This window comes from Pteronotus mesoamericanus, unplaced genomic scaffold (assembly GCF_021234165.1).
Source record: "Pteronotus mesoamericanus isolate MK-2021 breed Mesoamerican mustached bat unplaced genomic scaffold, CSHL_Meso_final contig_502, whole genome shotgun sequence".
NCBI lineage: Eukaryota > Metazoa > Chordata > Mammalia > Chiroptera > Mormoopidae > Pteronotus > Pteronotus mesoamericanus.
Window position 1 is genome coordinate 509701 of NW_026555187.1, and position 23104 is coordinate 532804.

General features: G+C 52.3%; 1 protein-coding gene across 5 annotated transcripts; it reads left to right on the plus strand.

The window, feature by feature from the left end:
• The first annotated feature begins 2029 nt into the window (after nucleotides 1-2029).
• On the plus strand, nucleotides 2030-16888 carry LOC129074942 (cytochrome P450 4F3). Of its 5 annotated transcripts, none has more exons than XM_054578836.1 (13): nucleotides 2030-2101; nucleotides 2499-2697; nucleotides 4624-4768; nucleotides 7433-7486; nucleotides 7578-7705; nucleotides 9582-9703; nucleotides 10508-10778; nucleotides 12110-12176; nucleotides 12340-12469; nucleotides 14475-14608; nucleotides 14707-14771; nucleotides 14949-15031; nucleotides 15634-16888. In XM_054578836.1, exons 2-13 carry the CDS (start codon nucleotides 2500-2502, stop codon nucleotides 16052-16054), a joined length of 1818 nt encoding a protein of 605 aa, XP_054434811.1. In that variant the 5' UTR covers nucleotides 2030-2101; nucleotide 2499; the 3' UTR covers nucleotides 16055-16888. The 5 variants fall into 5 exon arrangements, with proteins under 5 accessions (XP_054434811.1, XP_054434809.1, XP_054434808.1 ...); XM_054578834.1 differs by having other exon boundaries at nucleotides 2058-2115; XM_054578833.1 differs by lacking the exon at nucleotides 4624-4768 and adding an exon at nucleotides 6273-6417 and having other exon boundaries at nucleotides 2058-2115.
• Nucleotides 16889-23104: the final 6216 nt, after the last annotated feature.

Below are 23104 nucleotides of genomic sequence, written 5' to 3' on the forward strand. Positions count from 1 at the left end.
CAGGCCTCTGTGTGGCTTATCGTACTCTGGCCTTGCCCACTACCCTCTTGTGGATGGGCCTGCCAGCAGGTGAAATCGGCCGCTGGGGAGTGGAGGAGATTCTGGGGTGAGGGTGCACCCCACCTCACTGAGGACTCTAGGACCAGCCACCTGAATCCCCCACTTAGTGGGAGAGGGACAGGGAGGTTTGGAGCCTCCCCAACATTTTTCCAGTGTCAGGGGGACTGTCTTCCCCTTTCTCCACTGTTCAGCGGCTCTCCCAGGACCCCTGTCCTTCAAGCCCTCCCTTACCTGAGGCCACTCCCCAGGGCAATTCCACGCAGGAGCGAGGGAGGGCCAGGAGAGGAGCACTAGGCCCACTGAGAGGCTTTCTCCCCTCTGGAGGCACCGCATTGCCTGGGGCTCACCGCTCTGAATGTCCCTTGATGAATAGGGCACAGATCCTCCTCACGGGGGTGGAGCAGCACAGCGCAGGGAAAGGCTTGGGCTGGGCGTGTGACCCACCCGGGCTCCTGCCAGCCCCGCAATGCGGGCTAGAGTCTTGCCCTCTCTGAGCTTCGGTTTGCTGCATGAAATAGGGGTCTTCCCTGCCGGGGAGCTGTCACCTGGGCCTCTCTGCACGGTTCCCCAGGGCGCTGGCCCAGAGAGCTGAGGGCAGGAGGCGGCATCGCCTTGCAGGCAGAACATCTGGCACAGTGGGTTTCCTTTATGTGGTGTACCTGATGCACAGAAGTACTTTATATGGAGTACCCAGCATCCAGTAGACATGCTTTATGCACAATACCCAGCATACAGTAGACAGTATTTATTAGCGTGCTTGACATACAGCAGATGCATTTTATATAGCACACTTGGCATAGTAGGTACACTTTGCATAGTGCAGTTGACATAGAGTAGGCATACTTTTTGAATTACCCAGTACACAGCAGGCACACTCTGTGCAGAGCATCTGGCACACAGATGTGCTTTATACAGCGCACCTGGCACACGGTGGGCACACTTCATGTAGAGTTCCTGGCACTCTAAGAGTAAGGTGCCCTTTGAGGTGCCCAGCACACAGGAGACACACTTACCTGGCACAAAGTCGGTACACTCTTTGAGGTATTTGGCACACAGTAGGCATGCCTGATGTAGCTTGATGGAGCGTGCACACAGGAGGCACACTGTACACACAGTCGTGTGTCCAGAGTAGGTCTACTTTATGTGGTGTACGCATCAGCACAAGTACTAGCTGCCAGCTCGTTCCCTTCACTCCATCTGTGTTGGGGGCTCCTGATCCTTCTTCCCTCCTTCCTGTGTAACCTTCCTCTGTCTCCCTCTCATAACGTCCCTCAGCATCCCAGAGGGGGGACTGCTCCCACAGGGGTTGGCCGAGCCGGTGGTCAGAGCAGGAGCAGGGTCAACTCATTCGGGGCCTCCCAGCTCTTCCCCCTTGTCAAGACCGCTGAGACTGACCCCCTCGCCTCCTATGGCTCTCTCCCCACTGGGCCCTTCCTCCCCTGAGTCCCACGGGGAGCTCCTGTTCACACCAGGCTGCTCTCGGCTGGGGCCCGGCCTGCGTGGAGGCAAGACTTAACTCCTGTCAGGCTGTGCAGCCTGGAGGACGGAGCTCTTGTCTCTGAGTGTCCGGAATCTGAGCTGAGACGCTGTGCATGACGAACTGGGCCCAGCCTGGAGAGAGGAGCCAGGGGGACGTGTGGGACGAGGCTTATCAGGCAACTAAACAATCAAGTTCAAGCTTTGACCTGCCAGACCCTGGTCTTGGGAGGGGAGGGAAGGCAGTCCATCTGGAGGCCCAGAGTCATCTTTGTCTACCCTCCGTCTTGTCCCCGTTCCACTGCGGCGTGCTGAGAGGTCCTGAGGATCCAGCGTCCACACTGTGTGACCCTCGGCTAGTTCTCGGCCTATATTGACAACACTATAAGCCCCTCCCACACCCTCTCTTTGGGCCACTGCCAACGGGGTGTAGGTAAGCAAATATTTGGGGATTGGCTGGTTTAGTCCAACCCCTGTCAACTTCCCCTAGTTCAGAAACCAGGGCCAAAGGTTACCCAGGAGGTGGCAGAGGAGCTTGCGTGGGACTGGCCACTCCAGGGAAAAGGTGCTAGTCTCGGGGTAAGGGGTCCTGGTCCAGGGCGGGGAAGACTGTTGCTCGAGGCTGGGGTGGCTCTAGAGAGCGCAGCTGGGCAGGGAGCAGAGTGGGTAACAGTGGGTGATGAAACTCGATTCTCTCCCTGTCTCCCTCTCTCTGACTCTCTCTCTTCCTCTCCCTCTCTCTCTTCCTCTCCCTCTCCCCCTGCACTTCCCTGGGTCTCCCTTCCCTCCTGAGCCCCATTCTCCCATCTCCGAGCCCTCCCTGCCCTGGCCCAGCACCCGCCTGCCCCTCTGTGTCCCTGTCCCTCACACATCTGCCTCTGCCTGTGAGCGGGTCTCTGCCCTGAGCTCACCTGGTACTGCCCCCCTCGGCCTCAGGAGCGCCCCCTCTGTCCGCCCTGCAGGATGCTGCAGCTGAGCCTGCCCTGGCTGGGACTGGGGCCCCTGGTGGCCTCCCCGTGGCTACTCCTGCTGCTGCTGGCGGCCTCCTGGCTCCTGGCCCGCGCCCTGGCCTGGTCCTACAGATTCTACGACACCTGCTGCCGCCTCCGATGTTTCCCAGAGCCCCCACGGCGGAACTGGTTTCTGGGTCACCTGGGCCTGGTGAGTGTGGGCAGCAAAATGAGTCTTAGGTACCAAGGTGGATGGGCTCCCTGAGGGGCTAGAAATGGGGCTCAGGGGTTGGACTGGGGCCAAGGGCAGCAGAGAAGCGAGGGGGGGTCAAGAGGAGCCCCTCTTTCCTCACTCATCCCTCCGCTCTGTCATCCCAAGCCTTTCCCACACCCCTGCCTTCCCCACAGCCCACTGGGGCCCACGTCCTACCTGTCTCCCCCAGATCCGTGCACGTTTGAGGGACCCCCGGGGCAGGTTGCACAGAGCTGGGTCCCCTGGCATTCCCAGTGTTCACAGCCAGCCTTGAGACCGCCTCAGGGTGCTGTCCAAGGTGTGTTCGCTGCGACTGTGCCCCTTCCCTGGCTCTGCTCACCCCCACCCCCAAGGGCTCAGCTCCCCGTCCCTCGCCTTCTTGGCACACCTTCCTCTTATCTTACTCGTCCCTCCTGAGATGTGCCAAGGGGCCTGTTGCACAACCTGATTAACGCTGGCCACTTGCGTCTCTTTGGAAGCCCTCTTCAAGGCCCCACCCACGCCCCAGACTTGGACCTATGATTTGGTCCCGCTCCTTCTTAATTACACCGTTAATTGTCTGATTACTTATTACCTGGCCCTCCACTTGATGGCAGCGCTGGGCAGCAGACATTCTGTCTGCAGTTCCCAGTCCTGGGGCTGCATACATCAAGCACTCACTAAACATTTGAGCCCCTATGTGATGACTTTGCCTTCGCCTCCCTTGGTGAAGGCCAGAGGGATGAGTGTCCGCCTCCCGCCTCTCCCCAGACCGGCTTTCCTTTGCTGGCCGGGACGGGAACTGCAGCTTGGGGAAGGGCTTCCTTTGATTTTACTGCTCCTTATAGCCACAGTCACAATGGGACACTGCCTGGCACAGCATGAAGGCTGCCCGCGATTCTGGGTCTTGGAATGGAAGTCGCAGCCATTCTCACCCCGGCTCTGCGGGCTAAGCCGCGGGGGCTGGCCTTGGTCACTCTTTCTCCTCCAGTCCCTCTTCCTGCATGACCTCAGCTGAGTCACTCTCCCTCTCTGGACCAGTCTTATCACTTGCTTGGAATCCTGCCCTCAGGCTTCTCGAGGTCCAGGGAGCGGATCGCTGGGGTGATGACGACTTATGATCACCTGCCTGGAGCACCTGTGGTATTTGTCAGGCTCTGCTGGGGCATCCTGAGGGACAGGAGGGGATGCCTCACCGGCAGGTGACCCGTCCTCCTCCTTTTGGGGGACATGGCCACAGTTTCTTCATTTCTAAATAGCAGGATTGGTGGGAGTGTCTGTAGGTTAAAAAGAAAGAACTAGAGCCAGCAAGGATGCGCTCTGATAGACAGGTAGGCAGGTAGGTAGGTAGATATAGAGACAGGCAGCCTGACAGGACACACTGTACACACAGCTCGGCCGGCAGGTGTGGCTCAAGGGGGGAGCCACCCTCCTGATCCATGAGCAGAGTTCACTCCTGTCCCTTGGCGTCTGCTGGGCTGGAAGGTCCCGGGCCTGCCTCACTGCTCCACGGGAGAACCTGAAGGCCTGTGGACCGGCCAGGACATGAAGAGATATGGGACCAAGACTCAGGGACAAGTCCTCAGGCCTCTGTGCTGCCCACAAACCCACCCAGGGGACCTTCCCCTGTGGGCCCCAGCCCCAGGATGGAACCACTTCCAGGACAAGACAAAGCCATCTCTCTGAGCCAAGGCCGGCCTCTCTGCGGGCAGAGAGCGTGTCTTCTCCCCATGCCCGGGGGTGCGCCCGGAGGGCGAGGGGCGGCCTCCGGGGGCCCCCCTGCTCTGAGAGGGAAGGAGCAGGAGGACGCAGATGTGCTTCATCCCTGCAAGATGCAGACGATACGCTGTCCATGGCGGAGGCCACAGGTTCCCCGTGGCAGTGACACTCCTGCCTTGCCTCCAGGTCACCCACAGTGAAGAGGGCATGAGGGACTTCACTCGGCTGATCACCACCTACCCCCAGGGGTTTATGATATGGCAGGGCCCCATCTACCCCCTCGTCGTTTTGTGCCACCCAGACATGGTCCGGGCTGTCACCAGCGCCTCAGGTACCCACAGGGCTCATGGTGGCGGGTGCTGAGGCACGGCGGAGGCTTCCCGCTCCTCCCCACCACGTTTCTCTGAGGCCCCAGCCGCCCGGCCCTCTTCCCCCTTCTCTCGCAGCACCTTCCTCTTTTCCTCTCGAATCCACCCTGCACCTCGCTACCTCCTCCCTCTAAGGCCGCCTGCCTTCTGCCCTGGTGTCCTGGGCACCGCTGGGGCCCCAGCAGGCTTCAATCCGATCCACAAGGGTGTGTCCTGGAGGAGCTCCCAATCCTGAGGAGATGCGTAGGGACTGGGGGACGCCTGCCAGGCGTGGTCAGGGCGTGGCCAGAGGCGGGCGGTGGCAGCCTGGAAGCCTCCTGCAGGAGCAGCGCCTGGGACTGCGTCTGGGGACAACGAGTCAGGATTTTTAGAAGCAGAGCGGAGAGTGATGCAGTGGGCATTGCTGGCATCCCAGGGGCCCGCATCCCAGACCTGCCCCTGCTCGCAGACCCCGAGGCCCAGAGCAACGAGGCCTTGCTCTTTCTGTGGTGCGTCGGGTCCCTCTACTCTACCCTGTAGCTCATCCGCTTCTCACTGCTTGCCCTCTGGCTGAGGGCTCGGAACCTTTCTGAGGAAAGCCCACTCCAGCCTGGATGCCTTCCATTGCTCTCTGCCTTTCTCAACCCCAGACAGCTCAGGCTGACAGGAGAAAAGGCAGCATTGGACAGAGAACTTGGCTCTGACATCAGAATTCTGGGTGACTCTGGGCTCTCCTTGGCTGCTGGGGTTTCTTTCCGTCCCGAGTGGTGGAAACGGAAACCTGTGTGGACTAAGCAAAGGAAGGGAATCGATCCACTGTCAAACCCATGAAGGTTGGCTTCGGGCACAGCTGGAACCAGGTGACAAAACAATGTCCTCAGGACGGTGCCGTCACATTTTTAGTTGTTTTCCTCTGTGATCTCTTCACTCTCATGCTGGTAAAGATGAACCCCAGAAACTCAACCCCCATGGAAAAGTGAGCTTATTCCCATCAGGTCCAGGAGAAGTTGCGGGACCCACTTCAGTTTGCCTGGCGTGGGCCAGTTCCTCCTCCAGCCGCTCCACTCGGATTGCCCAGTCTTGGCAGACGTAGGGCTCTCCGAGTTATGGCCTTGGAGTTCAGAGAAGTTCTCTAGTGAAGAATTAAGGACCTGGATGCAGTCAGACCTGGGCTCAGGTCTCAGGGCTCAGGGCTCAGGTCGCAGGGCGCCCACTGTCTGGGAGGCTGTGGGCAAGTGACTTCATTGTTCCGACCCTCAGTCTCCTTATCTGAAAAATGGGGACAGAAGAGAAGTCAGGTGGATGTTGTGCTTCGAATCCCAACGAGAAAAGACCCTGTCATTGTGTCAAGGGTGTGGGGAGGGCTGCCAGGAGGAGGATGACCTGCTGGGTAAGATTCGCGGGGCTCTGGTTGGGTCTCTGTCCGGCACGTCCTTCCCTTTGGCCACCCAGAGGAGTGCGAATCGGTCCCTCTTTGTTCCTCTCCAGATTCGGAGCTCAGAGGAAGGTCTCCTGTACACACAGGGCCTGGCGAGCACCTACGGGGATGTGTGCTGCTGGTGGGTGGGGCCCTGGCACGCCGTCATCCGCGTCTTCCATCCCGCCTGCATCAGACCTGTGCTCTTTGCTCCAGGTAGACACCCCTCTGGCCACAGCCGGCTCACTGCCGTGGCCTTGGAGCTGCCTCCAGCTGGCAGGCGGCCCGGCTGCAGACAGGAGAGACCGACTGAGAGGCCTCTGCCCCAGTCGCCCCTGGACCACTCCTCTGCCCCACCTCTATGCATGTTGCGCACGCTGTGTGCCTGTGTGACCTCCTCTGCATGGCCACGCCAGGTCACGTTTACGTCCCCCCCCTGTGTCCTAGTTATAGCTGAAGTTTGTTTTCTCCTGGGATCAAGCAGAGGCGGCCTCACTCTGTCTGGGGCTCAGCTGTGGCCCGTGACTTTCGAGGCATGCCGGAGACTGTTTGGTGCTTGTGTGAGATGCCATTTGAGATTGTCTGGTTTTGCTGCTGATCATGTCTGGGCCATGTTCTGGATTTGTCCCTCTAAGAAATGTCTGAGGCCTTATGTGAGTCGTTCAAGGCAGGTCATAGGGGATGTCCGGGTCACACCTGGTCCACATCTGTGACACGAATGAGACCACATTTAAGTCCTACCTGGGGCCGTCTGTGGGACACATTGAGGTCATGTCAGATTGCCTTTGCGTCCATGTCAGAATGTGTTGCGCCTTGTCAGGGTGTGCCATGCATGTTGGAGCCATGTCAGGACATGCTGACACGTGTTGGAGCCTTGCCGGAGGTCCCAGGTGTCAAAGAGTGCGGGGGCCGATGGGGCGCCTGAGGTCCCCGTAAAGGCACCTGGTAGAGTGCTGGGTTGTGTCCAGGTGTGTAGAACATGTTGTGTTCATGTGGGAGCCATGTCAACGTGTGCTGGGCATGTTGTGCCATGGCAAGGGTGTGTCTAAGCATGTAGAGGTGTGTCTTGGGGCTCTGCCTTTGCTCTGCTCTGCATCGTGGCCCTCGCCTCCCCCTTCCTCGCTTTTTCCTTTGCTCTCGTCCCATTCTGCTACGTTGGGTGCCTCCTCCCCCTCCAAAAGCCCCTCTCCTTCCCCTCTGCATGGCCTCTGATGGTCTTCATTCATGTCAGCCTCCATCGTGCCCAAGGATAGGGTCTTCTACAGATTCCTGGAGCCCTGGCTGGGTGAGTAACTGAGGGCGATGGGCAATGGGACACCCTTGGGGGACCAGGGGAAGGCCCTGCCCCACCCATTCCCTGTGGCCGCCCTTACTAGGGGATGGGCTACTGCTGAGTGCCGGTGACAAGTGGAGCAGCCATCGCCATCTGCTGACACCCGCCTTCCACTTTAACATCCTCAAGCCCTACATGAAGATTTTCAATGACAGCGTGAATATCATGCACGTGAGTCTCTTGAATTCAGGGTCGCACCTGGAGACTTGGTGGCAATGGGGCTCAGAGGCGTCTCATCTGGAATTATGGCGCCTGTGGGTGGTTCTAGGGCCATTGCTCTTCCTTTCTGAGCCTCAGCTTCCTCAGCTGTAAAATTGGAATAATGGTCGTCATTTTGTAGGCAACCAAGATAACATAATGCAGCCATTATGTTATTCCTGATACACAGTCTGTGTTCAGAAGGCATTCGTTTCTCTGTTTCCCTCACAGAAGCCTTGGAGTCCTAAGTCATGGCTGATGATCACAATGAATATCGCACAGTAGCGATTGCTAAGTAACAAACCATTTCAAAACAATAAGGGCTTATGATTGTCCACAAGTCTGTGAGCCAGTTGGCTGGGTCTCCTGGACGTGGACGGCGTTATTCATGTGCCCGTGATCAGCTGTGGGCAGCTTCGCTGTCCTGGGCTGTGTCCGTTCACCTGATTGGGGCTTGGCTGGCCGCACGATGACCTAGGATGGTCTCAGCTGGCACAACTGGACTTCATTCCATGGGAGTCTCTCTCTCTACCTCTCCTTCTTGGGCGTCTCAGTGTGTTCACATGGCACAGGCAGGGTTCCAAGAAACTGAGAGCAAGCCGCAATGCCTCCCAAGATCTAGGCTTAGGATCACCGCCTCCTCACTCTCACCAGTCTATTGGTGAAAGCAAGTCAAAAGACCCGCACAGAATTAAAGGGGAGTGCAACAGGCTCCAACTCCTAATGGAAGTTGCTGAAAAAATTGCATTGCAAAGAACGTGGATATTCATAGGGAAGTGAAGAACTGGGGGTAGGGTTCTGTGACGTGCCTGGGATTCTTCCGAACTTGCAAGCTGACACGGGAGCTTGTTGCAGCTTTGTGGATTCTGCCAGAAGACATGAGACTCCTGGGTCAGAGGCAAGGACAGTTTATTACTCATGGCACAGCAAACTGCATGTGCTTCTATGGGTTTGCATTCTTTCTCCAAGTCGCCAAATCTCAGGCCATGACACAGGGAGGCTTAAGTGGATGCCTGCTCCTGCAGTACGTTGCATTAGAGGGGGTGGGGAGTGGCGCTAAGTCGAGGGTCTCTGTAACTTTTAAAGCAATCAGAAGAAAGCCTGATACTTGTCCAGGGAAGACATTACCTCATCCCTCAAGGTTTTTGCTGCAAACACAGCTGTGAGAGAGGGCTGAGGTAAAGAACACCAGGGCCACACATTTTAGGCCTCTTTATCAGAATGTGCAGGGGTGCTCAGCAACCATGGAAGGTTACGCAGCCTTCCTAATCAAGGGACATTTTCCTAATCAACTGATAACAGCAAAGATGGTGAACGCTTACACTTACTGAGTACATACTGTATGCCAGAAATCATGTGCCAATTCCATTACATACGTTGTCTTTAAGTTTCACAACTCTGTGAGGTAGAAATAAATCCTTTTTCCCCATCGTGAATGATGACATTGAGTCTCATGTTGGTTAGAAGGCTTGCCCACGTTCACCCGTCTATCAAGTGAGTTAACAAGTGGATCTGGGATTCCAACCTGGTTCATTTGACACCTAAGGAGGTCTGTTGAACTAGTACTCAAGATTTGGCAGGTGGAGCCGAGAGGAGGGCAAAAAGTAGACTAAAGGAACACAGAACACAAGAAGCAGAGCTGAACTGTGGACCCAAGTCTTCTGACTCCCCGCCATAGAGTCCCCATGTGCTAAGAGTAACAGATTCCACTCCGACTCACACCTGGTCCTCCCCGGGGATGGGCACCTGGGACAGAGGACCAACAGACAGGGTCGGGGGAGGCCACGCTGGTGGTTGTGCTGGCAAAAGGGCTCAGGGAAGGCATAGCTCTGTCTCCTTCTCTGTCCAGGCCAAGTGGCAGCGCCTGGCCTCGGAGGGCCACACCCGCCTGGACATGTTTGAACACATCAGCCTCATGACCCTGGACAGTCTGCAGAAATGTGTCTTCAGTTTTGACAGCAATTGCCAGGAGTGAGTCTCTGTCCAGAGCCTGGGAACATGAACCATAGACCCAAGGGAGTAGATGGAGGGAAGACTGACCAGGACAATCACCAGGGCCTTCCTGGAGGAGCTGGGTCAGAGCTGGATATTGAGGGACAAGGACAGGGAAAGAGAAAGCGTGATCCTCTCAGGTAGGTAGAAATGTATGCTAAAGGCCAGGAGGTTAGAATGAGCAGAATGTGTGTACCAGTGAGGAGACATCTTGGAAATGAAGTTAGAGGACTTAGCAGGTGTTAGGTATTTGGGCCATTAAAAAGCCAGGCAAAGAGGTATGAACTGTATCCTGAGGTTTCATGGGAGCCATGGCAGGCATTTGAGCAGATGAGTGTTGTGGCCAAAACTGAGCTTGGACATCTGACTCTAGAGATGCCCAACTGTTGTGTAGACACCAAAATGGTGGTGGCATTGAATGCAAGGGGGTGAGCGCGGGGGCTGGGCCCATTGACCAGTTGGGAGAGGATGGAGTCTGAGCTGGTGGGACATCTGGGATAGAGAGGGGAGGTACCGGGCTGGAGAGAGAGGAGGGAAGCGCGGTGTCAGAGCTGTGCTCTGGGTGCCTGGGACATGGAGACGGCCCACAGCAACAGGGTGCAGGGAGAGAAGAAAATCTACAGGGTTGTGTCTCCTGGATTCTCCCCTCCGTGGATGTGTGGGGCCATCTGTTCCTGGACAATCAGTTCCCCAAGGGGAGGTTGCTCCTGGCTTCTGGTGGGAGGTCCACCTAGGGCTTCACTGAGCTAAGCTGTTGCTCCCCTACCTGCCCTCCTCATACAGGAGGTCCAGTGAATACATCGCCGCCATCTTGGAGCTCAGTGCCCTCGTGACCAAACGGCATGATCAGCTCTACCAGCATGTGGACTTCCTATACCACCTCACCCGTGAGGGACAGCGCTTCCGTCAGGCCTGCCGCCTGGTGCACGGCTTCACAGACGCTGTCATCCAGGAGCGGCGCCGCACCCTCCCCGATCAGGATGTTGATGACTTTCTGCAAGCCAAGGCTAAGACCAAGACTTTGGATTTCATCGATGTGCTCCTGCTGACCAAGGTGGGCTTATCTGGCATCTGAATTAAAGAGGTAGAGCCGACCTTGAATTCAAATGTCAGATTGAAGAAAAAATATTTTTATTTATTAATGTTTTTTTGAGAGAGGAAGGGAGGGAGAAAGAGAGGGAGAGAAACATCAATATGTGAGAGAAGCATTAATCACACACCCTCAACCAGGGACTGGCCAGCAACCCAGCATGTGCCCTGAATGGTAGTTGAAGCGGTAATACTTTGCTTCTCAGTCCGGCGCTCAGTCCACTTAGCCATACCAGCCAGGGCTTTTTAAAAGATTTTATTTATTTATTTTAGAGAGAGGAAGGAAGGGAGAAAGAGAAGGAGAGAAATATCAATGGGTGAGAGAAACATTAATCGCACACCCTCAACCAGGGACTGGTCTGCAACCCAGGCCTGTGCCCTGACCAGGAATCGAACCAGCAACCTCCTGTTTTGCCAGCACTCCACCATTGAGCCACACCAGCCACGCCTCACACCGAAAAATGGATTTGCTGCAGAGGGCACTGGGGAGCCATGGCGGGTGCTTGAGGAAGGGAGGAGTGAGTCAGAGATTAGTTCTAGAGACGACTGTGTGCAGTGCAGTCTGTAGGGGATCGCTAAGTCTGACCATGTCAAGGGCCTGAGGTTTTCATCGGAACCGTGGATCGGAGCAGCCCATTCATTCCTCGTCGCAGTTACTGTGGCCGGAGCCGAAATGTAGCTCTGCTTCCCCTTCCCAAGTTCCTCTGAGGGCTGCATGATGCTTTCACCTGGACATGCAGCCCTGCTTGTGTCATAGGAGAGGTACTTACCCGTGCAATTTGAACCTTGGAACTTGTATAAATGAGCTGACACATCTGCACTTTCCTCCCTGTGGTGGGGAGGGGAGGGGAGAGAGATTGTTATTGCTTTGGATCATAAACAAATCCTTTAAGGGCAAAGTTTACAGGTTCTACAGATTGAGAGCCCGTTCCTTACCTCCCGGGAAGATAGTCTCTGGATTTACCACTTTCCTCCGTGAGCGACTGGTTCTGCAGCAACGCTCCCTGCACAACTTCCAAGGCAGTTTAATCACGTATAACACAGGTTGCCAGTAACTTTTTTCTATCAGGAAGCCGTCATCACATAGAGACAGGAAAACACTCAGGGTCCTTGATCCCCCTACTGGAGGCAATGAGGCCAAGGAGGAGGCCTGAGGCTGGGGCCTTTGCGGAGAGGGGGCAGGGAGACCTGGGTGTGTAGTGTGGGCTCAGGTTTCTGAATGAACGATGGAGCTCCGGGAAATGTCTCAAGGCCCTCAGAGCTGGTGTGATTTGGGGAGCCTTGCTTTCTCTCCAGGATGAAGATGGGAAGAGGTTATCAGACGAGGACATCCGAGCCGAGGCTGATACCTTCATGTTTGAGGGTAAGGGTCCCGGTGAGGGACCACAGAGGGGGTGGGTCTCTCCATCCAGGGACTTGGCTGGTGGCAGCACCCCATCCCGCCCGACCCGCCCTGCCCTCCCCGAGGGCCTTCACAGAAGGGTCTCTGACTGCCCCTTAACATAAGGTGTCTGACTGCCCCTCAGGCCATGACACCACAGCCAGCGGCCTCTCCTGGGCCCTGTACAACCTGGCAAGGCACCCGGAATACCAGGAGCGCTGCCGGCAGGAGGTGCAACAGCTCCTGGGGGACCGGGAGCCTCAAGAGATCCAGTGGTGAGTGCAGGTTCTCCTGGCTCTTCCTGAGCCCCGCCCCCGGCACTGGCTCTGCTCCCCAGCGGGGAGGAGGGAGGAGCTTTGTTGTTGGGGAGCGTGGCATTCAGTCATCCCATCATCCCCTTTAGAGGGGATGGAAGCAGAGCGCAGAGGCAGGGCCTGGCATCCAGCCTGGATAGCAGGGGGACATTTGCCAGCTTTGGGGACAGGAAGATCTGGGCTGCTGAATTAGTGACACTGTGCAAGGGCAGGTGATGTCACTTAGCACGTAATCTGTAAGTGAACTTTCCCTTCACGCCCTTCCTTTTCTCTCTGAAATCACGTTTTCCCAAATATCTTCACTCCCTGGATATTTGCGTGTCTCCTGCCTCCTAATCCTCCCATACTGTTTATTCCAGGATTCACAGGGAGCTCGTAGGGATTAAAGTCTCTCAACCCCTGTCTAGGAAGGCCTGAGTCTTCCTCCATCCCGCCCCTATTCAACAATCACTGCCACACTGCCTTCCCACCTCCAATCCTTCCAAGGCCCATCCCGTGTCCTGGAGACCGAGGAAGGGGCCAGAGCAAGCCTTTGCCTTCCAGGCTCCCAGGCTGAGGGGAATAGTCTGGGCTCAGGACACGCCCAGTCCAAACGGGCAGGGCTGGGCTCACCAGCAAGGTGGGCAGGGCTGAGGGTGGAGAGTGTGTGTCAGCTGAGCCCCTGAATGCTGATCAGTAGATATTGGCATGCATTTTGGGTGTACTTAGATTAAAAGACAAAAAAAAAACAAAACCCCAAAACACAGCGTGGGCAAAGCGAAAGAGTTGGGGAGAGGGGCAGAGGGAGAGAGAGAAGGGAGAGGGAAGGAAGGTGGGGGAGAGAGAGAGAGAAATGTGGAAGGCTTTGAAAGCAACTTTGATGGCTGCCATTTAACCCAAGGAGAATGAGGAACCCCTGGGGTGTTTGAGCAGACAGGTCAGATGTGGTATTGGGGAGATCTGTCTGGGGCTAGTGTGGCAGACACACTGGAGAGGACAAGCTATGGTGTGGGCGCCCAGGGGGGAGATTCTGGGGCCTGAGCGAGGCCAGGGCCGAGGGGATGGTGAAGAGGCATCAGGCTGGGCCGGCAAGTGGGAGGGAATGTTCCCCACGTGAGCCTTTGCTTAGCACAGCAGTCCTGTGAGGTGGAGAAAAGATTTCATGCTTTTTCCACCAAGGCTGCAAACACAATGATGCACTTAGTTAAAAAGAAAAGAGTGCAAAAGACTTTATAAGGCAAACAAACTTCCTTCTCAATTCCCACCCTCGGAGCAGCTTCCTTGAACGCCTGCCTGCGTGTCCAGTCCTCGCAGGGGCGGTGCTTCGTAACTTTCCAATTTGAACCAGTTAACATACATCGGCTGTGAAAAATTTAAACCGCCACACGGAAAGAAGCGAATTAAAGAAAGATAATTCAGCCCCTGGGTCTTCAATGTTTATACAAGCTTTCCAGTGGATTCTCTTGTGTTTTCTCAGTATGAAATCAGTGTATGCCAAAAACAGCAATTTACCCCCTCACTTCAAATTACGTTACCCTCCATTTTCCCCTTGCCTAACTGCATTAGCACCTCTCTCTAGTGCGGTGCTAGAGTAAAGTATTGCATCTGGGGTTCTTTCTTACTTATTTGCCTTTGATTTTGTTCTGTTGCCCTAAATATTTTTTTGCAAATTTGCAAACCTCTTTATGGTTGGCCTTCACCTGTTGTGTTTTGCTCAGAAGCTTCGGAAAATACCCAGCCAGACGTTCTCTGGTACTTCTGTGCCAAAGAGTTTCTATTCTTTTTTATTTTACACCGCTCTGTCGAGGTATGACTGTCATGCAGAAAGCTGTATATATTTAATGTACGCAAGGAGTTTGGAGACATTTGATCCATCTGGAATTTATTTTGTTAGACGGAGTGGACCTCATCGAGCTGAGGGCGGGGCGGGGAGCCGGGGGAGGTCTCTGGTTTTGCTCCGGGGACAACTGTTGGGGGTGTTCCTTAGGGACGACCTGGCCCAGCTGCCCTTCCTGACCATGTGCATCAAGGAGAGTCTGCGCTTGCACCCCCCAGTCACGATGATCTCCCGCAGCTGTACCCAGGACATTACGCTCCCTGATGGCAGGGTCATCCCCAAAGGTGCTGGCGGTGGCAGGGGGAGGGGCCACCGCGGCAGAAGGAGGGGCCCGTCTGGCTGGAGGGTCCTCTTGCCCTGACTGGCCCCTCCTCTCCCACAGGTGTTATCTGCGCTATCAGTATTTTTGGGACCCATCACAACCCATCCGTGTGGCCGGACCCTGAGGTGCTGCCTCCCGCTTCCCCTCATCCTTGTCCCCTCGCCTTGGGAGACCGAGGGGAGGGAGCAGGGTCCTGACCTGGCAAACCAAACACCCCTGCCCCCCATCACACACACCTGCCTCCCCAAGACAGGCTGTCCTGGGAGACCCCACCCAGCGGCCCCGTCTCGGCCTCCCCCCAGGTCTATAACCCCTTCCGCTTCGACCCGGAAACCGCCCCGAAGAGGTCACCTCTGGCTTTCATTCCCTTCTCGGCCGGGCCCAGGTGAGGGCAGCAGGAGGTGGGTGATGGGGCCGGGGACCTGGGACTGAGATCCCAGGCCCGGCAGTGGGGGCGGGGAAGGGGGAAAATAGGAGACTGTTAGTTCTGGCTCTCCTACCCTTCCCTCCGGCGGGTAGGTTACGGGTAAGGGTCTGGGGAAAGGGGGTTGGGTGGGTCCAAGGAGGGGACCCCGCTGCGCCACAGCCCCTTTCCGCTGTGCGCTGGTCTGAGGTCGGGGCTGGAGCCAGGGCCTGTCCCAGGCCGCTCGGGGGTCCCCGGCTCGGTTAGAGCCCCTTCTCCACCGCTGCGGGCGGGGATGGGGGTCCAGGGTCGGGTCCCGGGCGAGGTCTGAGCTCCCACTCCCGCCCGCCCGCCCGCAGGAACTGCATCGGGCAGGCGTTCGCCATGGCCGAGATGAAGGCGGTGCTGGCGCTCACGCTGCTGCGCTTCCGCGTCCTGCCGGACCAGGCGGAGCCGCGCAGGAAGCCCGAGCTCATCCTGCGAGCAGAGGGCGGGCTGTGGCTGCGGGTGCAGCCGCTGGGCGCGGGCCCTCAGTGACCCTCCAGCGCCTGGCCTGGCTCCAGCCCGCACACCTCCCCGTGCAGGGTCCCAGGAAAAACACTGTGCTGTCACCGCTGCCCCGTCTCTGAGCCCGCGACCCTGACTGCCTCTCCAGCCCAGCCCAGCCCAGGTCCCCACGCTGATTGCGGGCTCTCCTCGGGCCCAAGCAAGGACTCTGTAGTGCCGGTAATGGGGAACCATGGCAGCTGTTTGAGCAGGAGGGGGCCAGTGCTAAAGGAGGACTTAAGGGGCGAGGTTGAGGTTCTGAATCACGGAGAACACAGGAGGCAGATTCACTCCTCTGAGCCGCGGATGCCTCCCGAAACAGCGACCCCTGGCCAGCCCAGAACACAGAGGAGCATATCTAGCATCCTCTCCAGGACTCAACTTCCCTTCCTTCCCTTGTCAACAGCGCCAACCCTGTGCCTGCAACCTCCCCTCCCCCACAGTCTGTCTCTCTGGTGACCTTCTGACCTACCCTTTAGGAAGTCTCTCTCTTTCCTTCTCTGGACCCTTTGATGCTGCCAAGCAGCTGTCCAACAGAAACTGGATGAGCCCCGCACTGTGTACCAGGAACTCTCACAAGAGTATGTTTAGAGTGTGTGTGTGTGTGTGTGTGTGTGTGTGTGTGTGTGTGTGTCTGACCTTTCACCTCCAAGTCCCTCCTCCTTGATTCTCCTCGCAGGCCACCCCTGACCCGGCTGTGGATGGAGTAGTGGGGAGGCCGGGGTGAGGACCATCCCTTGACTCTTGAAATTCAAAGCCAGACCATTGGAAACAAAAATCAGGCCCAAGAGTATGAATTTCAGTCAGACTGCTTGGGTTTAAGTCTCAGCTCTGCTGCCTGACTTGGGCAAGTCAGTCCCCTCCTTGTGCCCTGGCTTCCTCAACTATGCAAAGGAGACAACAGCAGTATGTACCTCAGGGTGGTCTCAAGGACCACGTGTGCTTGTCACACAGTAAATGCTCAATAAATGTTGCCATTATTACTTTTCCTCTCAGAAACCTGGCTCTTTTTATTTTTTTTAATTTTATTTTAAAATTACAATGGCCATTCAATATTATTTTGCATTAGTTTCAGGTGTACAGCATATTGGTTAGGCAATCATATACTTTACAAAGTGATCCTCCAATATTTCAATTACCTGCCTAACACCATACATAGTTATTACAATGTTATACTCCCTGGGCTCTGCTTTACATCCCTGTGGCTATTTTGTAACTACCTACTTGTACTTAATTGCTCCAAAGTTTTCACCCAAATCCCAACCCCCCTCCTTCTTGCAACCATCAGTCTGTTTTCTGTATCTATGAATCTGTTTTCATTTTTGTTTGTTCATTTATTTTGTTCTTTAGATTCCATATATAAGTAAAATACTGTATTTGTCTTTCTCTGTCTGACTTATTTCACATAGCATAATACCCTCTAGGTTCACCATGCTGTTGCAAATGGTAAGATTTTATTCCTTTTTTTTTATGGCTGAGTAATATTCCATCCTGTACATGTACCACAGCATGTTTTTTTTCCTACTTCTCTATTGATAGGCACTTTGTTGCTGCCATATCTTGGGCTATTATAAATAACATTGCACTGAATATAGGGGTGCATATATTCTTTTAAATTACTGTTTGGGGTTTCTTCAGATATGTACCTGAAAGTGGAATCACTGGGTCATAAGGCAGCTGCATTTTTAATTTTTTGAGGAACTCTACAGTTTTCCATAGTGGCTGCACCAATTTGCATTCCCACCAACAGTGCATGAGGGTTTCCTTTTCACACCCTTGCCAACACTTGTTGTTTGCTGATTTATTGATGATAGCCATCCTGACAGGTGTGAGGTGATAGCTCATGGTTTTAATTTACATTTCTCTGATATTTAGTGAGGTTGAGTGTGTCTTTTGGCCATCTGTATGTCCTCTTTTGAGGTGTCTATTCAGGTCTCTGCCCATTTTTTTAATTGGATTGTTTAGGGGTTGTTTTTTGTTTTTTTTTTTTTGGTGTGGTATGAGTTCTTTATAAATTTTGGATACTAACCCCTTATCAGATGTATTGGTGAAGGTCTTCTTCCATTCCTTAGGTTGTCTTTTTATTTTGTTGATAGTTTGCTGTGCAAAACTTTTTAGTTTGATATAGTCCCTTTTGTTTCTTTTTATTTTGTTTCCCTTGTTTGAAGAGTTATATCAGAAAAAAATATTGTTAAAAGAAATGTCAAGACTTTACTGCCTGTGATTTCTTCTAGAAGTTTTCTAGTTTCATGTCTTACATTTACGTCTTCAATCCATTTTCAGTTTATTCTTGTATGTGGTATAGGAAGGTGGTCTATTTTCATTTTTTCCCATGTATCAGCAATTTCCTCAACACTACTTATTGAATAGATTGTCTTTGCCCCATTGTATGCTTTTGCCTCCTTTGCCATATATTAATTGACCATATAGGCACAGGTTTATTTCTGGGCTCTCTGTTCTTTTTCATTGATATATGTGTCTGTTTTTTTTTTTTAATCCTCACTCAAGGATATGTTTTTATTGATTTTAGAGAAAGAGGAAGGGAGAAAGAGACAGAGAGGGAAATGTCGATGTGAGAGAGAAACATCACCCCGACCAGGGATTGAACCCACAGCTTAGGTATGTGCACTAATAAGTGATCAAACCCACAGCCTTTTGTTGTATGGGCAATGCTCCAACCAACTGAGCCACATAGCTGGGGCTATGTGTCTGTTTTTATGCCAGTACCATGCTGTTTTGATTACTATAGACTTGTAGTATAGTTTGATATCAAGTAGCATGATACCTCCAACTTTGTTATTTTTCTTGAGATTGCTATGGCTATTTGGTGTCTATTTTGGCTTCATCTAAATTTTTGGATTATTCTGGTTCTGTGAAAAACATCATTGGTGCTTTGCTAGGAAATGTGTTGACTCTATAGATTGCTTTAGGTAGTATGGACATTTTGAAAATATTAATGCTTCCCATCCATGAACATGGTATATGCTTCCATTTATTTATATCTTCTTCAATTTCTTCAGTGTCTTATAATTTTTCAAGTACAGGTTACCTCCTTGATGAAATTTATTCCTAGTTATTTTTTATGCTATTGTAAGTGCGATTGTTTGCTTAAATCTCTTTCTTCTCTTTCTGATAGCTCATTATTGGTGTATAAAAATACAACTGATTTCTGAATATTTATTTTGTATCCTGCTACTTTACTGAATTTATTTATCTGTTCTGGTAGTTTTTTGGTGGAATATTTAGGGTTCTCTCTATATAGTATCATGTTATCTGCAAATAATTAGTTTTACTTCTTCCTTTCCAATTTGGATGTCTTTTATTTCTTCTTCTTGTCTGATTGCTGTGACTAGGACTTCTACTATGTTGAATGAGAGTGATGAAAGTGGACATGCCTGCCCCTGATCTTAAGGAAAATGCAGAAAGCCTGGCCCTAAAAGCATGTTCTCTCTCACATCTGTTATTTCTGCTATGAGTTTTAAGCATTTGTCTTGGATCTTAACTTCTAGTATCTATGCTCCTTGCATCAGCCCTCTTTCCCCCTTGCAGGCCACACATATCAGAAGCCATTGCTGAGGGTGGTGGGGTGCCCCAAAATGCAAGGAGGCGGGAGAATGAGAGAGACCTCAGTTCATGGCTCAACACAATATCCTGCTACAAATGTTGATCTCCTTTCATAGCCAAAGGAACTGTGCCCCTGTGAGCCCCTGCTGATACTGTGAACCTCCTCTCCAACTGATCTCCCTACCTCACTACACTCAGTCACCCTGGCTCCATTCTGACCTGGCTCCATTCTGACCTCCTGTTATTCTCAATCTTTCCTCTCCTCAGGGCCTTCTCACATGCTGTCCCCTCCACTGGGGATGTGACTATGTCTCATCATTCGGTACTTGACTGAAATGTGACCTCCTTATATAGGCTCTTCCTTCACTGCAGAAGTACCTCCCCATCCCAGTTAATTTCCACCCACTTGCTCCATTTATTTCTCTCATAGGTCTTAACACCATCTGAAATAATCCTATTTGTTAATTGTGTGGAATATTTAAAGTAAAAATATCCATTAGTTACATCTATGGGAAACAGCAAGGGCCTGATGCTAAGCTGGCCCAAAGCACAGAACTGAATAAATAGCCCAATGGCGAGGATGTGGAGAAAAGGCAATCCTCATGCACTGTTGGTGAGAATATAAATTGGTGCTGCCATCAAATTAAAAACAGAACTACCATATGATCCAGCAATCCCATTTCTGGGTATTGATGTGAAGGAATTGAAATCACTCTCTCATAGTGATATCTGCACCCTTATGTTCATCACAGCATTACTCACAATAGCCAAAACATGGAAACAACCTAAATATCTATTGATGATCAGTGGATGAATGAGTAAAGAAAATTCGGGGTATAAACACACACGAATATTTCTCAGCCATAAAAAAGAAGGAAAGCCTTCCTTTTGTGACAATACGTATGGATGGCCTTGGGGGTATCATGCTAAGGGAAATAAGTCAGACAGAAAGACAAATATTGTATGATCTCGCTTACATAGAGAATCTAAAAAAGCCAAAATTATAGAAACAGAGTAGATTTGTGGTTGTGAGCGGCTGGAGGGTAAGGGGAATGGGAAGATGCTGGTCACAGGTTGCAAGCTGACTATGCCTCGCACCGCTCTCATTCACGTTGACTCGACAGCTCTCGCTAAACCGAGGTATGGCTAGCCCTCTCTGAGCAGGAACAGTCATGACTGGTTTTTGATTTAAAACAAAAAAAGATGTGATGGTGGGGAAGAGAAGCCCTCTTTTTCCTCAGTGGGGTCTACTGTCTAGATTAACTGAAAGGATACTTATCTGCACAAAGAGCAAATAAGAAAAAATCACACAGGCAAACTGGAAATTTCAAAGCAACAGGGCCTTGTGGACATGACTCAAGTCCCAAGGTGACCTCCCCCAGTTCCTGTATGTCCTTGGACAGAATTTGTTTGTTTGGGGATTTTTTTTTTTTTTGCCTAAAATAAACATTTCTGTCCCTGACAATTGAAACAGTCCCCACCAAACCAGAAAAGAACTTAGGAGTCTGTCACCCCTTCCATATCCAGTGGGGGAAGGGGTGGTGACCTCTGTTTGAATCCTCCCTCCCTCCCTGGGTGGGCCATTTCCTTTTTGGGTGTCTTTAATCATGAGAAAACTCTTTTTTTCCCCTGGAGGTCAGACCTCGAATAGTCATGTGTATGGGTGTGTAGTGTAACGATCTCAGAAATGTGGGTGCATTTAGTTCAATGCTTAGGAGACACGATTTAAAAACCACAGCGTGTTTTTCATTTCCTTTAACACAATAATACAAATGTGTAACCCTTTGATTCACTTACTCATATTCTTCTGAATTATTTTCACTCCCCTAGGAGATAAACACCAGAAGGCAAGGGATCTTATCTTGCTTGCTTTGTGCTTGAATTCCTAGAGCCTGGAACACACAAAGCACTCAGTAATTGTTGATTTGGATGAATGACTAGATGAGTTCTCCCAGCGTGGGGTCAGGTAAATGAAGTAGTTGGTTGGCTCAAACACCAACCAAATTCTACTGAGTGATGAAACGACACTACCTAGCATTTATGGGCATTTACTAAGGGCCAGCACGTTCATAGGCATCACACCGTGGGGTGTGCTTTTACTATCAGCTTCCCCATTTGCAGACAGACTCAGAGAGGGCACCCAAGTGGCAGGGCCAGAATTTGAACCCACATCTGTCTGAGTGGAGTCAGTGCCCTAAAGCAGGAAGCTATCTATGCTACTACACAAATCTCCTTTTGCCTATTAATTTGTGTTTAAAAACCTGAAAAGAAACAATTCACACTCATGGCCAGCTGGTCTCTGTTTAATGAATGAAACAATTAATTAAGGGGAAACAAAAAAAAAACACCCCGAAAAAGAAAACAAGTCCCCAGAGAATTCAAATGGTGCGCTGTGATGAGTTCTTCTTAGCAGGTAATCAGTAGAAGGTCTTCTGAACCCATCACCTCCAGCCCCTCCCCAGTGCCCTCTGTGCCCATTAGTCCAGGTCCCTTGAGAACACAGGTAAATTAAAAGTATTATAGACTTGACTTGGATTAAAGAGCCCAATGGGACATGCATCCCACACACTCTGCCAAACTCTGCTGGAATGATAACCCCAAGGAGCCAATTTCAAGTTTTGCTAGTGAACAGGCCACAGGATTTTCAGTGACACCTGGGAGCTCATTAAAAGTTGACTTTCAATTCTCCATCTCCACCTCATTTGTGCAAATTGAAGAATCCCTAAGGAGCAGCTGCAGAGCTGAGGACAGATGAGGTCTGACGCATAGTTCAGGACAAAGTGGAGACAGAGCCACAGGCTCACCCCATTTCAAGCAGTGGTCCCCAGATAGTTTCCCCACTTAGGCTCAAGCCTAAACTTGGGCACTTGATTAATATCAAGAGACACAAGTCGGAATCAGAGGTGGAACTCTCTTTTCCTGAGCCACAAGATGCTCAGAGATCCATAGCCAAATGCACTGTGGTGCCCAGGGCAGGGGAACCCAGGGCAGGCAAGGCAGGCGGTGCTGACTGTGGCCACAGCGAGCACCCCATGCTGCTGGGTGTGCATGGAGGTGAAGCTCTCCAGAGCCTGGGGAACGCTGAGGCTGCTGCTCTCACAGTGATGCTCACTGCAATGTGTTGTTATGTTACTGATCAACACCCGCCCTCCTCCCCCACTGGACAGGCAGTCCTGAGAGAGTGCAACCACCTGGACTCACCATTGTGTTCCCATACTCTGGGACTTAATAGGTATTTGATAAGTACTTACAGAGAATAACAAATGAGTCATCACAATCTTATGGCAAGTCTGTGAGCTGCAAAATCCTTCTGAAATGTGAATGGACATTCCCTAAATTTATCTGAAAGTCACGTTGCAGGTGTGATTGATGTCACAGGAACCCACCTATCCTTGTATGTGTATCACAGACCGTATCCCCTGTGTGAATGAGTGTTGTCTCATGCCTGTTGGGATTACGGGGCAATGCCCTTGATAATCTGACCCCCATCTGTTCTTCTGGCCATTTTGAGCTGCCCCTCCACCTCGCTGCTTGAACCCCCTCCCCAGCCCCGTTGTATGGCCTTCTGTCCTTCGGACGGCTGATCATCTTCCCACATCAGGCCCTTTGCATGTGCTGTCTCTGCCTGGTGTACCCTTTCCCCTGGAGCAGAATGTCTCAGCTGAAATGCCATCTTGTCCTTGAAACAATGCCTCGCCAGCCTACCCTGCTCATGGATTAGGTTGCTGGACTCTCATAGCCAATTGCCTAAGGCTGCTAAGGAAAAAGCAAACTACTTTCCCTCTTACAGGGACATACCTTACATGGAATGAGCCACCTGACAATGGGGCATAAATGATGCTTTTCATAACTGATCAGTGCTGCTGTCTTGGAAAGATCTTGATCAAAAGGGAGAAAATATATAAATTAATATATAAATGGAGCCGCTTCAAAGTGGAGCCAGAG